The following is a 14,717-nucleotide window of genomic DNA, read 5'->3' as shown; positions in this document are numbered from 1 at the left end:
TATATTTCTAGTGTATATACGCATAGATTGAATTTGGATGACTGTTACAGTGATATTCGGGTTCATCCTAACATTAGGGATTACTTCTTTCTTCTTTTGCATTATTATTCATGTTGTTGTTTGCCATTTCTACTGTACTGTTAAGAAACGTAACCAAGTATTTCCCTGCACCCTCTATAACATCTACTGTGTTTGCGACCAATAAACTTTCATTTGATTTCGATTTGATTTCCTTGTCATAGTTTAGCATTTACTGTGATGATTTACAAAAAAAAGTATAATAGTCACCATCATGATAAAACATGACAATTTGTTATACACGAAAAAAAAAAGAGAAATCGTGGACGACTCACCAAATCAATAAATCATCCTAGTCCAATGTTGGTCCCGGGAGATTTTTTTTGTTAGCGGATTAAATTAGGCACTTCCATCTCCATCTCCCACCTGATCGCAGCCATATAAATCCCAACAGCTGATCAACAGACTTCAGAAAGCCCAAGACCTTCACAGAGTGCAGGACAGAGAAAGAGAGAAAGGGGAGAGAGCCGGAGCTAATGCTGAGACAAAGCGTTTTCATCTATGTGGCTTTTTTGTGATTATTTATACAATGAGTGGCAAATATTAACGTGGGGGCTGTGATATACTCTCTGAAGTTCAAAACCAGCCAAATCCTGGAAGCAGTTACCAGCCTATTTTCTACGGTCAAACTGTAAGAAGACTGGGGACAGCTGCACGAGGAAGGAAGAAAGAGAGAAGAGCGAAAGAACGGATCTCTTGCTGCGGGTGTGCTGTCCAGTGCTGAAGCCTGCCTGCCTGCCTATACAGGCGCGCAGCACTGAAAGGGAACTATCCAGTGCTGAAGTTGCATTTCTGACCAGCGGAACAAGGCGCTGCCGCACGAAAATCAGCAGCTCAACAAGGAGTAGCAGCGTGAGGATTCGGAAGGGGTCTCACTCAGGCTTTTCCCCCTGTGCTGGCATCTGATCACACACAAATCGACGAACCGAAGAAGCGATTCCGCCCGTCTATACAGCCCCTTTTCCTCAGCACTGCATGAGGAGTGATAGACTTAACCACCGGACGAGTGTTATTTTGTTCAAAGTGGAAAAATGCCAAGATCTTTTCTGGTCAAAAAGGTTAAGCTCGATGATTTCTCATCTGCTGATCTGGAGAACCATTATGGTAGAGTGAGGTCCGACCTCAGCCTCCGCTTTCATGAAAAAGGTAAACCTGTTATTACCTGTTACTTTAAGTTAATAGGCTACACTGTCTTTTATCTGCGTAGACAATGTTTTATCATATTTTGTTTGGTCTTATATGTGTATAGCCTATTAAGTGTTGACTGTAGCCTGTGTGCGTGCAGATAGCTTGTTGCACATCGAGCTTCGCTGACCCGCGGTCACATTGTATCCAACACAGTCACATGTTGTATTTTTGTCGACTCTGCACATTTTCCGAGGCAGTGATATTTCAAGTGCTCTACAGCGGAGCACACAAGGTTAAACCCCAATTGAGCTGCATCAACCCACAAGTGTACAACATTTGCAAGACACCGTAGATTAGAATACTGAGTTATAATGTATCCCTTTTGGATAATTATTACAAGCCCACTACCATAGCCACACACGGAGACAGACATACAAAAGGGAGGGAGAGAGTGTCTGTAGGTCTTTTAAACGAACGATCATATTCTAAGACATTATTTACGCTCTTTAAAACATACAGTGAGCGTACTCGCATACTTGAATAACCAGACTGTATTTTGTCCAGAAGTACATTTTATAGATTATTCATGCGTGTTCCTATCTCTTGGTCATGGAGTAACCTATAGCCCTGGATGTAAGTGCAGGCTATGTATACGTTCAGTGGTGCACATCGACCTATATTCTGAGATCTTTGTCAGAACGGCAAATGCAATAATAGGCTTACTGAAGTGATATTATTCCCCTCCCGCCTTTGTCGTTAAATGGGTTAGCACACTAATTGAAATAGAGAGATATTGATTTTTTTGGGGTGGAGTGATGTAGAAAAAGACCTTCAAAAGAAGTCAACGTCTTTCAACCCACCTCTGTTGGAACTGTAAATTACTGAAATAATAGGCTGCAGAGCTAACGCGCTGTGAGTCAGAAATTAAGCCCTACAACTTGGCAGAATGGCACTGTTGCATCAATTAACATGAATAAAGCGCCCAGAATCCACCCAATGTGTAATCAGTAGGCCTCATCACACAAATAATTAAATCAGTTTTTTGTTCTTTTCAATGCTATAGGGTACATCAGTGACTACATGACCCCGTCTGTCTATGACGGTGAAAGTGACAATGGCATTAAAGTCCCCTCTCCCAGCCCCATCTACGATGGCATCCACAGCGACGGCATCCACAGTGACTACGGAGCACCGGACTCGGACCAGCCTGACAGTCCCCAGTCCGAGATCTCCTCCGGATACATCAACGGGGACACCGCCGTAAGCGAGGGCTACACCGTAGACGCCTTCTTCATCACTGACGGAAGGTCGAGGAGAAAAGCCATCAGCAGCCCCAGGACCATACAGCGTCACACGTGCAACGAGTGTGGAAAGACGTACGCCACGTCCTCCAACTTGAGCCGGCATAAGCAGACCCACCGTAGCCTAGAGAGCAAGATGGCCAAGAAGTGCCCCACCTGTGGGAAGGTGTACGTGTCCATGCCTGCCATGGCCATGCATCTGCTCACCCACGACCTCAAGCACAAGTGTGACATATGTAGCAAGGCCTTCAGTAGACCTTGGCTGCTGCAGGGACACATGCGGTCACACACTGGCGAGAAGCCCTTTGGATGCGCACACTGCGGAAAGGCGTTCGCCGACCGCTCCAACCTCCGCGCTCACATGCAGACGCACTCTGCTTTCAAGCACTACAAGTGCAAGAGATGCGACAAGACCTTTGCTTTAAAGTCCTACCTGAACAAGCACTATGAGTCCGCCTGCTTTAAGGGAGAGTTCTCACCTATGAGCTCCATTGACGACTGACTTGTATAGTATCCATGAACACATGATGAAACTTCTTCCAACGGCATCCCTATACTATTCCCTAGACAACCTGTTCCATGGTGACAGCACAGGTTTTATCCACTACTGCAGCAAACAGCATCACTAAGGAAATGTTGGATTACGCATGTAGCTTGCCCAAACTTTTTTCCATGGGCTATCCACCCTTGATCGTTATAACAACAACAACTTATTCAACTATTATGAGTCGAAATTTAATGTGTTTGCCAAACTCGCAGAACATTGAAAATGTCTTAATTTAAAAGGTCAAACCTTTTTTAAGTATTGGCCAATATTGTATTGCTGCCAATGGCCACAAAAGTGTTCAGTAGTGAGGTAAACCTATTTATGAATTCACTTATTTCTCTATTTACCTATTACTTTATTTATTTCTCTATTTACCTATTACTTTATTTATTTTTTACTTACATTTTGTGTAGAATCTTCATTTGCACTTTAATTTAGTATTGTTTTGCAAGCCTTCGTCATGAATATGCCAAAGCATTTGCCACTTTCTAAATATCCTCTTATTTTTGTTCGCCACTTTATAAACATATTGCATGCAAAAAACGATGATAATGAAATCTATGCCAATTTTATGAAGTTTAGGATTTTCGCCAAAATCTAGATGTAATCTGTCGGTAATATTTCTCGGGAGTCTCACCATAAAGAACTATAGAGCAATAATGCATGGTATTTGTAAAACATAAATGAGTAATAACTATGACATTTTCAACACACATCATCCTTTTATCCAGTCCTCTAGTAGTCATACAAACATGGAATAGGCCTATCAGGGAAACGCCAGTGAGTGTAGTATTGAATGGATAAGCCCATGGGGTGGGATAGGGAGAGGTCCTTTTGTAAACGGTTATGCACTGCCTGCCTCGTATTTATCTTAGTCTTAGAACGTAGACTTCTGGTGCTGATCTAAAAATAGTTCCAAGCAATCCAGAACATCTCACCACCAAGTCTGTGGAATGAACGCCAGAGGCCCAAACGACGGCGACACTACCCCATATCACATCTCTCACAGGTGGACAAGTAAGTTTAGGGGTCACTTACAAGATAACTTTCACTGCATCAGGGCTCAGAATGATCAACACAATAAGATGACCGTACTCTAGCCACGATAAAGTCCATTCATCTTATTAAAGCACTTCCTTATACTATGAACAATTCAACTTTTTAAAGATAGTAGCACAACAAGTAGATTCAGGTAGAAAGGCCTTGTATTAGCTATAGGCTAACCTCTGTTTTTGTACTATGCCGATCAAAGGGAAATAACTGTTTATTGCAAGACACCTTGTACATAACCCTTTGATGAGTATGATATTTCTACAATCTGTAAAGAATCAAATGAATCTTATTTCTGGAGTTCTTTTCCCTGGGATTTTTCTGCCCAGTATTTGAACGATGTAAAGCACAATGGCACCGGGCATTTTGTCTCACTTCATAATAAAGAATGAATAAAGATCTAACACGATGTGGTTCATGTTTGTCTAAACCATTTAGAGAAATCAGATACGTAGAAAATATAGTTCTGTGTGATGTTTAGGCTAAGTTGTTCATTCCTGAAGTGTTTGTCTGTGTTGTGCACTAATTCAGTGTTGGATTGTGTGCAAGGTTTCAGACACTGAAATGGCAGCGGATCCCGTCCGGAGCATGTGCTGTAATGCAACAGCATGTTTCTGCTATAACAAGCACCGTTGAAAGCTCTTGTTGACACTGTGAGGCTGATTTAAGTGACGCAAAACGCTCATCTGTTGATCAAAGAGGCTGCTTCATACACTTCGTTGCACACCACGTGATTTAGGGGGGAATAGTTTGAGCTCATCACATCTTCTACTGTTTATTCCAAACAATACGTGATCATGTAATGATTTCTCTTGAATTATTTATTCCATGTCTCTTTTCATAAATGTTTGTCCGAAATATGGGCTTTGCAATTGGGCCACTGTGACTTCAAAAGAAATCTCTGCATGTATGACATCTCTCCACAAATTCACATGTTATCGCGTTCCAAAAAATCTACAGTAGCCTAATTGAAATGTAAAAGAAATTGTCTAGGCCTAATCAAACGAATTCCGCATCCGTTTTCCATTTTACTCAGCAGAATTTGAGCACTTTGAAATGGGGTGGAAACCACGTTGATCAACCAGTGTGTGCCTAGTGGGCCGGAGGTATCATGCGGAGGTCAAGAGCTCTTTATTTACTAATGGAATAGCCCTTAAAGTTTAATTGTTTGCTTTCGAGGCCTGCAGCAGGTTCGTTTTGGTGATGTCAGCGGTATGACTTTAACCTTGAGCAGACATGCTGCTCGGTAACTGGGGAAGAATAAGCCTGCAGGCTTTCTCCAAGGTCCCCGCTGAAGCAGTTATCTATCCGCGACTCTAAAGCGCTTGCTTCAAAGCGTCTCCTGCCGATTGACTGAAAACAACAGGTTCATTACTGGGTAGTTAATGTGGATGTTTCGCTCTTACACAACCTCCCCCACCACACTCATTAGAATAGACTGCCTTGATTTTTTGGGGGGGAAACATGAAATGGAGGGAAGAGAGAGAGATAGAGAGGGCGATAGGGAGAGAGGGAAAGATAGAGAAAGGGAGAAAGATAAAGACAGAGAGAGAGAGAAAGAGAGTGTGAGAGAGAGAGAGAGAGAGAGAGAGAGAGAGAGATGTTATGGCATGGCTTTGAATAGGTGCTTTACATGTTCTGAATCATGGACAATTTGATTAAAAGTGTGTCAACTGAAGCATGAGGGGAAACAGAAGTCAAGGTCATTTGCAGTCATGCTGCATTGGATGACTTAATCATCTTCACCATCAGCTGAGGTGGAGAGAGCTTTTACGGCATAAGACTATTAGGTTAGCTGGTGATGGAAAGAAATGGAAGGTTGGTGCGTTGACGTGCAGTTTGAGGAAATGTGAGCAATGCAGACACAGGAGTAGCCTATGAGCACTGAGCAGTGCACTACTCCTCCCTAGCTGTGTTGCAGCATCATGAGTCACAACCTTTATTATGCTGGAAGGCCAAAAGTGCAGAGCCTCCCCACCACTCCCCGAGCCTGTGTGCCAGTTAAAAAATATCTAATGATGATGCCACATAATGATGCCACTAGCTCCACATATTCCCAATCATACAGATTCATACAGGGCCTTATTATAGTCACTACTTTGACAGTAGTGTGTGTGTGTGTGTGTGTGTGTGTGTGTGTGTTCTGTAAATGGATGAAAAGTGTGTGCGTATTACACCACTGTCCATCAGACCACAAACCTGTGAGATTCAGATTCTAATCACTGGCATCTCTCCGTCTTGTTTGTCAAGGTGAAGGGCAGCGTACCCAGTGCAATAACCCACATATCCATCCAGCTCTATTTAAGAGTATCTCTCACCCCACCACCACTTCCTCCTGTCTGTCTGTCTGTCTGTCTGTCTGTCTGTCTGTCTGTCTGTCTGTCTGTCTGTCTGTCTGTCTGTCTGTCTGTCTGTCTGTCTGTCTGTCTGTCTGTCTGTCTGCCTGCCTCTGCCTGCCTGCCTGCCTGCCTCTGTCTGTCTGTCTGTCTGTCTGTCTGTCTGTCTGTCTGTCTGTCTGTCTGTCTGTCTGTCTGTCTCTCTCTGTCTGTCTCTGCCTGCTCTGTCTCTCTCTCTGTCTGTCTGTCTCTCTGCCACGAGCCACAAGGCGACAGACAGTGACACTTTGATTAAACTAGCTGTGATGCAGAGATTATGCTAGCTGGCATGGTTCCCACACCACAGGGGCCACATGCCCCGGCCCCAGCTCTATCCGGCTCCGTAAAGTTATTGCTAATCATCAAACTCCTGCTCGCGTCATGTCACATGCCAGTTCCCCCAGAAAAGGGCATGATTAATGAAATGATTCATCGAGCTCACGATATTATGGAAATTAATCCATTAATTCTTGTAAATCAGTTGTCCGCTCACACTGGACGGCTGAGTACATCCCAGCACTTGGAGGGAATATCAATTTCACTGTCGCATGCAAAGCCTCTCTCAGTCAGATTCATCGGCCGCTATAGCTCGCCAGAGACAGAGAGTGAGAGAGAGAAAGCGAGAGAAAGAGGGAGAGAGAGAGAGAGACAGAGACAGAGAGAGACAGAGAGAGTGAGACAGAGAAAGAGTGAGACAGAGAAAGAGTTAGACAGAGAAAGAGAGAGAGAGAGAGAGAAAGAGAGAGAGAAAGAAAGAAAGAAAGAAAGAAGGAGAGAGAGAAAGAGAGAGATACAGAGAGAAATAGTGTGAGACAGAGAGAGAGAGGGATACAGAGAGACAGAGAGACAGAGATACAGAGAGATACAGAGAGAGAGAGAGAGACAGAGAGAGAGAGAGAGAGAGAGCTGACTCCCACTGGGAATTTATGCAGTGACAATCAAAATGTCTGAAATGTTTTATTTTGATCATTATTATTGGTGGCCCCCTGTCAGTCTCTGGAGCAGCCTCTGTCTTTAACTCAACTTAGATGTACCTCAGATAGCTGACCTTTGACCTGGTAAAGCTTGAGGTAATACCCCTTAAGCCTGAGGGTCATTATGTGCTGCTGGGAGAAGAGAGAGATAGAGAAGGGGGCTTGCCTTGCTGCTGTTGTTGTTGTCTCCAGAGGCGCAGGGTAATTGTGCTGGGAGGGCTGCATCAGCACAAGCCATTACTTAAACAGCAGACAGGTGCAGGTCGGCCAATCCGCATGCATGTTGATTCAGCTGATGTCACACACACACGCACACACACACACAGATTTTAGAGATCAAACTTTACCCATTTCATTTATTACATTTATTTACGTTTGTTTTTCTATTTCTCCACATTTCAGTCCTAAAGTAAGGAAACAAACACTATTTGATTGCCCCTACAGTGCGTATTGATGGGACGTCATCAACAAGACATATTTGCTGTATGGTGTGAGAACAGTGGCGTGTTTCCATGGCCAGGTTAGAGGAGAAACAGATTGTTTTGAATGTGTTTCGTGTGTAAATGGCTCACAGGACTCACACACACGCAGCATGTATGTGACAGTGTGGGAGGGAAAATCACACATTGGGCTGGCAGCTATGGGGCGTCTGGCTTCAGCCTTCAAGCACACCAGGGTTCAAATACTATTCTAAATCTTTCAAAGACTTTCAACGTTTGCTCTAGCCTGCCTGGAGTGCCAGATGGGTTGGGTTGACTGTTTTTGGGACGATTCTATTGGTCCATTAAGCCCGGCAAGCTCAATAAAGCACAGATCAAGTATTAGAAAGGGTTTAGAATAGTGTTTGAACCCAGGTTTGCCTTCAGGAGAGCTTCTTGTGCTCAGTTTAGATCTGAGCTGAGAGGAGGAGATGTGAAAAGCGTCTCTGGACTGAATACCAGGGGTAGCAACTGGTGTGTTTAGCACAATCTGTCTCTACTGGTGTGTCTATTTTCTGTCGTACAAGGCGATTTAGCACTCTGTGTGCTCGCACATCCGAGAACTGTCTTCCTTCCTCTCCTGAGGTATTTCTACCACCCAGACACGTTTAGCTCAATACAATAGTGTCTTCATTCTCACAGGATAGCTATTATATTATACGGCCTTGAATAGAAATTAATGGGTATTTAAAACGTTAATAAACGAGATTCAATGTCCTTTTAGTAGAGTCATTTTTTCAAAGGGCAAGTGCTGTAGCTAGGCAAATATTTCCAAAAGCATTAGAAATGCTTCCGTCATGGGTGTGTGTGTGTGTGTGTGTGTGTGTGTGTGTGTGTGTGTGTGTGTGTGTGTGTGTGTGTGTGTGGTGGGGGTGGGGGGGGTGTGTGTGTGTGTGTGTGTGTGTGTGTGTGTGTGTGTGTGTGTGTGTGTGTGTGTGTGTGTGTGGTGGTGGGGGGGTGGGGGTGTGCTGACCCAGTTTGGATGACATGCAGCTGAAGCAGCTTGCTAAGGCAGGCAGACCAGGATGTGCATTTTTCAACAGTGGCTGCGGCATCTGCATCATTCAGCCCTCTCTCCCCTTTTTTTACTGCACGTTTACACCAGCTTTACACTTCAGATACAACCATGCTCCTCTCCTCGCTGAACCACGGAGGCTTAATTGTGAGAGATGAACTGAAAACTGCACTCAGTCATCTCATTTTGATTGGTTATTTGCCATGGTGTAAGAGGCTTCTGGATTAGCCCGGGGGTTGCATGCCTAATCAGTCTGAAGTGAACCAGGGCTCGCTGCATCTTGGTGACTGTCAACCACAGGAGGCTGGTGAGGACAACTCATATTAATGGCTGGAATGGAGTGAATGGAAAGGTATCAAGGACATGGAAACGATGTGCTTGATGTGTTTGATACCGTTCCATTGATTCCGTTCCAGCCATTACCTTGAGCCAGTCCTCCCCAATTAAGGTGCCACCAGCCACCTGTGCTGTCTACTCTGTCTCGCTGCATCACCTCCCCTGTTGCTCAGACATTGCACTGCGTGGTATGAGACCAGGGTATTTCATGAAGGGTTTATCTCCCACAAAGAGATGTCAGGAAAAGACCACTCTGCAGTATTGAGTGTAAGGTAGGGTAAATGTAATGTAGGTACTGCTCGTGTACATACTGTACGGTGTTACAGCAGGAAAGGTGGATGCTAGTCAGGTTAGAAATAGACATTTCACATATGACTAGTTTAAAGTGGAGCAGTAGGGAATTGTGGAACGTACAATAACAGGTTCAGGTCACATCTACTGCACACAGACAGGTGTTTGTTATTATTATTATTATTATTTTTAAATTTAAATTTTAGGGGTGGATCAGCTTAATATTGCAGAAAGAATATTGTACTGGCCTACAGTAGGTGGATTAATGTATTATTAGCTAATAAACAGGGAGAGAGTGTACGGAAGGCAGCGTCGGCACCGGGCCCCTTAGTGACAGGTCAGAGTGACTCATCTCTGGGCTTCGGAACAGAGCATGGCTGCCTGATGCATTTGCCTCCCTCATTCCCTCCCCCTCCCTCTATGCCATGCCTCTCCTCTCCCCGTACCACACAGCAGTACATGCCATGTGAATGGAAACATCATGCATATTCAATGAGCAGAAAAGAGCAGGGACTTGCAACAACAGGCTTTGATCTAAATGAGTCTGTGAAAGGCGGATTCCTTGGGTTGTAACTGCTGGGGCGCAAAAGGCCAGGGAACTTTTAATGCTACTGTTTTTAAAAAACTTTTTCCCAGCTGTTGCTATATACTGTATATGCTGCACTGCAATGCTGTCTCTTGTGACACTCATACAGAGGATAAACAACAAGCATTCAACAGCAGGAAGCTGCTTGAGAGAGGAAGCATTTGGGATCTATAATCCAATACGTCAGTTTGGGTGACATAGAAGTAAAACGCCTATACTGTATGTCAGTATTTTGACATAACGTTAGTCTGCAGATGTAGGATCTTAATTGTATCACTATTTGGTTGCTGAGAATGTCCCTGCACTGCAGGAAGTACAGATGAGCTTCACGATTTTCATAAATTCCCTGAAAACCAGCACTAACACACGGTTCTATTAACAGTACTGCACTTTTCATGTAGCTAATTGCCTAATCACAGATCAATCAACATTATGGACTAAATGTAAAATCCTGTTGCTGCAGGATTATTTTGCTCTGACAATACTGGTCAAATTAAGATCCTAAATCTGTACCATGTTCTAAGAGGGCTGGGGAAGTGAAGAGCCACAAACCACTGACTTAGGCCTGATCCAATGCTCACTCATTCATGTGACTGGCTTTTCAGGTGACATGCAGTGTGATGAGAAGGAAAGTGAAGTGAACAAAAAGGGAGATTAAGGAACTCAGTCGGACAATTTCATGACATTACATCATTCATTTGGCTTCGCAGACTTCCCAGGCCCTGCTGTATGTAGGCCAACCAAGCAGCAACAGGAGCAGCTCATGACTGTTAACCATCTTTTATGCAACAAGGTGGCAGATTTGTACTTTCCTATCCTATCCTATCCTATCCTATCCTATCCTATCCTATCCTATCCTATCCTATCCTATCTTTCTATCTTTCTATCTTTCTATCTTATCTTATCTTATCTTATCTTATCTTATCTTATCTTATCTTATCTTATCTTATCTTATCTTATCTTATCTTATCTTATCTTATCTTATCTTATCTTATCTTATCTTATCTTATCTTATCTTATCTTATCTTATCTATCTTATCTTATCTATCTTATCTTATCTTCTTATCTTCTTATCTTCTATCTATCTATCTATCTATCTATCTATCTATCTATCTATCTATCTATCTATCTATCTATCTATCTATCTATCTATCTATCTATCTATCTATCTATCTATCTATCTATCTATCTATCTATCTATCTATCTATCTATCTATCTATCTATCTATCTATCTATCTATCTATCTATCTATCTATCTATCTATCTATCATCTCTGCCTGTCTGCTTGTCTGCTTTGTTCTTAGTAGAAATGCTCAGTGCTCACCAATAACTTTTCTGTTATTTTTCAACAATTCATTGGAATGTCTGTCTCTCTCTCTCTGTCGCTCTCTTTTCTCCCTCCCACTCCCTCTTCTCTCTTGTTCAATGTCCAACCCTCTCTTAAAGATTCACTCCTCTCTACAACCTTACACTGATAAAACCTGGAACCTTTAACTGCATGACTTAACAGGTAGCACAATCAGTCCATGCGCTGTCCACGCAGTGCTGTGTAGTCAGCCCTTTAACTGCATGACTTAACAGGTAGCACAATCAGTCCAGGCGCTGTCCACGCAGTGCTGTGTAGTCAGCCCTTTAACTGCATGACTTAACAGGTAGCACAATCAGTCCAGGCGTTGTCCACGCAGTGCTGTGTAGTCAGCCCTTTAACTGCATGACTTAACAGGTAGCACAATCAGTCCAGGCGTTGTCCACTCAGTGCTGTGTAGTCAGCCCTTTAACTGCAACTGAGTTTCTATTTTCAAAGTGGGGAGCGACTGACGTTCATTGTATGTTCTGAACAAGCCAAGTGTGCCATCTGTTGCTATCTGCAATGTCACTGCAACCCTTTTGAGAGCCGAGCTCCGCTAATTAAAGACAAAATCTGGCTGATTGAAAAAGAGCTCAGCTGCTGAGTAATGTTCTACAAAGCATGGCCTTTAGCCATAGATAGGATAGGGTTCACATCTTATCTAATTTTCCTGTAGTGTTGGGGACTCATTTAAAGATACTGAAGGAGTATGGGAGGATGGGACTCCGAGGCATATAGGAAGGATATTCATATTGATATGGCGCGGAAGGAGGGGGGAGGTGGTTCATTGGGGCTTTTGGAGTTGTGTGACAGATACGAGGAATGCCAATAGAATAGAGATAAACTTAATGTACTGATAAATAAATAAATATTATAAATCCCATGCAGAGGGAAAAAGCATTTCCTATTTACTCCTCGGCGCTCTCTGTGAGATAAACAGTCGCTCATTGTGACACAGCGTGTCGTTGCGGTGTCGGCGCAGTGTCGGCGAGGCTCTTCAAAGCTGACGGTTGAGGAGTGTCCTCGAGGCGTCACAGCAGGCTCACACCACAGGCTCCTCTGTAATTGGGCTTGGGGCTCGCGAGATGAGGAGGGGGCAGGCCAACTGTGGGTTAGTGTTTGACTGTGTATGTGTTTGACGGAGTGCGTGTATATGTGTGTGTGTGTGATGGAAAGGAGGGAGCTGAGTTTTGAGCTTACTGTTTGATGGAGAGTGGAGGCAGGGCTAGCCTGGAGTGAAAGAAGAGAGGGAGAAAGGGAGGAAGAGAGAGAGAGGGGGGGGTGTGTGTGTGTTTTTCATCCTTCTTCCTCTGACAGGTGTTATGTAACAGAGTTGGGGCTGGAGTGCTAACACATCCGGTATCCTGGCAGGCCTGTTTCTGCCCTTCAATCACACTGCTGACTCAAGGTGAGTGAGAGAGTGACTGAGTGACTGAGGAAGCCAGAGACAGAGAGAGTGTGTGAGAGAGTGAGAGAGAGTCAGAAAGAGAGAGAGAGAGAGCTAGAGAGAGAGAAAGAGAACAAAAGAGAGACAGAAAGAGCGAAAGAGACTGATTGATAGGTAAGACAAGGAACTCTCAAGACAGTCCTTTCAATTCATGTTAAGTGCTATGAGCACCCAACAAATTATTAGCAATCAATGTACATGACAGACAAATATGAGTCATCTTAGTCATGGTAAAAACCTTATCCTAAATGTTCTAAACCCTTGAATTACTCTGTCAAAATGGTAAGCTCCCTTTAGCTCACAGAACCTTGTTGAATGTCAAATAGCAAATCCATAAAGTCTTATTCACATAACGTCATTATGTCTATCACTGCACCAAATCCAATTGCCATTCATAATCAGTTAACGATTATACTCCACTGGACAATATCATAACAGTCATATTTAGGTTCATAATTGTCCTACGAACAACACATCTATATCACCATAGCCCAGTGTCCTGTACAGATCTCTAAACATCTGCTTAGGATGAGTAATGCAGTTCATTAGTATGCATGATGCGTCAGTGCATATGTTGTGCTGTGAGAAGATAAGGTATTATCAGTGCATGATATTATATCCCCAGCATCAACTATTTGCCTAATTCCTCCCGTATCTGATGTTGTCACCAGTGGCATCAGATAGGAACACTATTCATAGCATCAAGTTTGTTTTTCTCACTCCGTGAAACAATTTTCCAGGAACCGGTGGAAAAATAACCCAGTGTTTTTGTCCTCGAAACCACACTTTGATATTATTTCTTACGGAACACCACAGCTGAAGTGTTTGATAGTTGTTTTAGTTTCACATATGATACACTATATAAACAACATTTGTGTCACGCCCTGACCATAGAGAGGCTTTTATTCTCTATTTTGGGGAGGCACACGGGGAGTGTGGCAGAGTCAGGTTGGAGACCTGAGCCCACTCCCCGTGCTTACCGTGGCGATCATGGGACTGGTCAGGCCCCGGGCTATGGGGTGAAACTGGAGGTGAGCAAAGGAGGCGAAGCCGAGACTGTGAAGGAGTTGATGGGGAGATTGGAGGAGAGAGCAATGAGAGAGCTGCTGTGTTGGTGCATGAGGCACGACATCCGCCCGACAGAGCGTGTCAGCGATTTGATGTCACCTGAGTCAGCTCTCGTCCTGAGGTGCATGTTAGCCGTCTGGTGAAGACTGTGCCAGCCCCACGCACCAGGCCTCCTGTGCGCCTCCCTAGCCCTGCACGTCCTGTGCCAGCTCGGCGCTACAGCTCTCCAATATGTGCTCTGAGCCCGGTGCGCTACATCCCAGCTCCCCACATCTGCCAGGCTAGGGTGAGGATCCAGCCAGGATGGATGGTGCCAGCCCTGCTCTCCAGACCGTCAGTGCGTCTCCTCGGGCCACGATATCCTGCGTCAGCTCTGCGCACTGTGTCTCCCGTGTGTCCTGTGCCTGCGCCCCGCATGTGCCGGGTTAAAATCACCATCCAGCCAGGACGGGTTGTGCAGGCCCTTAGTTCGAGACCTCCAGTGCGCCTCCACGGACCGGTCTATCCTGTGCCTCCTCCAAGGACCAGGCTGTCTCTCCGTCTCCTCCCTCCAGGTTCTCCCGCCTGTCCGGCGCTGCACGAGTCTCCCGCCTGTCCGGCGCTGCCAGAGTCTCCTGCCTGTCCGGCGCTGCCAGAGTCTCCCACCTGTCCTGCCCTGCCAGAGTCGCCCGCCTGTCCGGTGCTGCCAGAGTC

At 44.5% G+C, this 14,717-nt stretch overlaps 1 protein-coding gene across 1 annotated transcript; it reads left to right on the top strand.

Annotated features, from left to right (window-relative positions):
* The first annotated feature begins 445 nt into the window (after window positions 1–445).
* Window positions 446–4,508, top strand: scrt1a (scratch family zinc finger 1a). Its single transcript, XM_024395091.1, has 2 exons — window positions 446–1,224; window positions 2,270–4,508. Exons 1-2 carry the CDS (start codon window positions 1,110–1,112, stop codon window positions 3,007–3,009), a joined length of 855 nt encoding a protein of 284 aa, XP_024250859.1. The 5' UTR covers window positions 446–1,109; the 3' UTR covers window positions 3,010–4,508.
* Window positions 4,509–14,717: the final 10,209 nt, after the last annotated feature.

This window comes from Oncorhynchus tshawytscha, linkage group LG31 (genome assembly GCF_018296145.1).
Source record: "Oncorhynchus tshawytscha isolate Ot180627B linkage group LG31, Otsh_v2.0, whole genome shotgun sequence".
NCBI lineage: Eukaryota > Metazoa > Chordata > Actinopteri > Salmoniformes > Salmonidae > Oncorhynchus > Oncorhynchus tshawytscha.
This window is presented reverse-complemented; position numbering and strand designations above follow the sequence as displayed.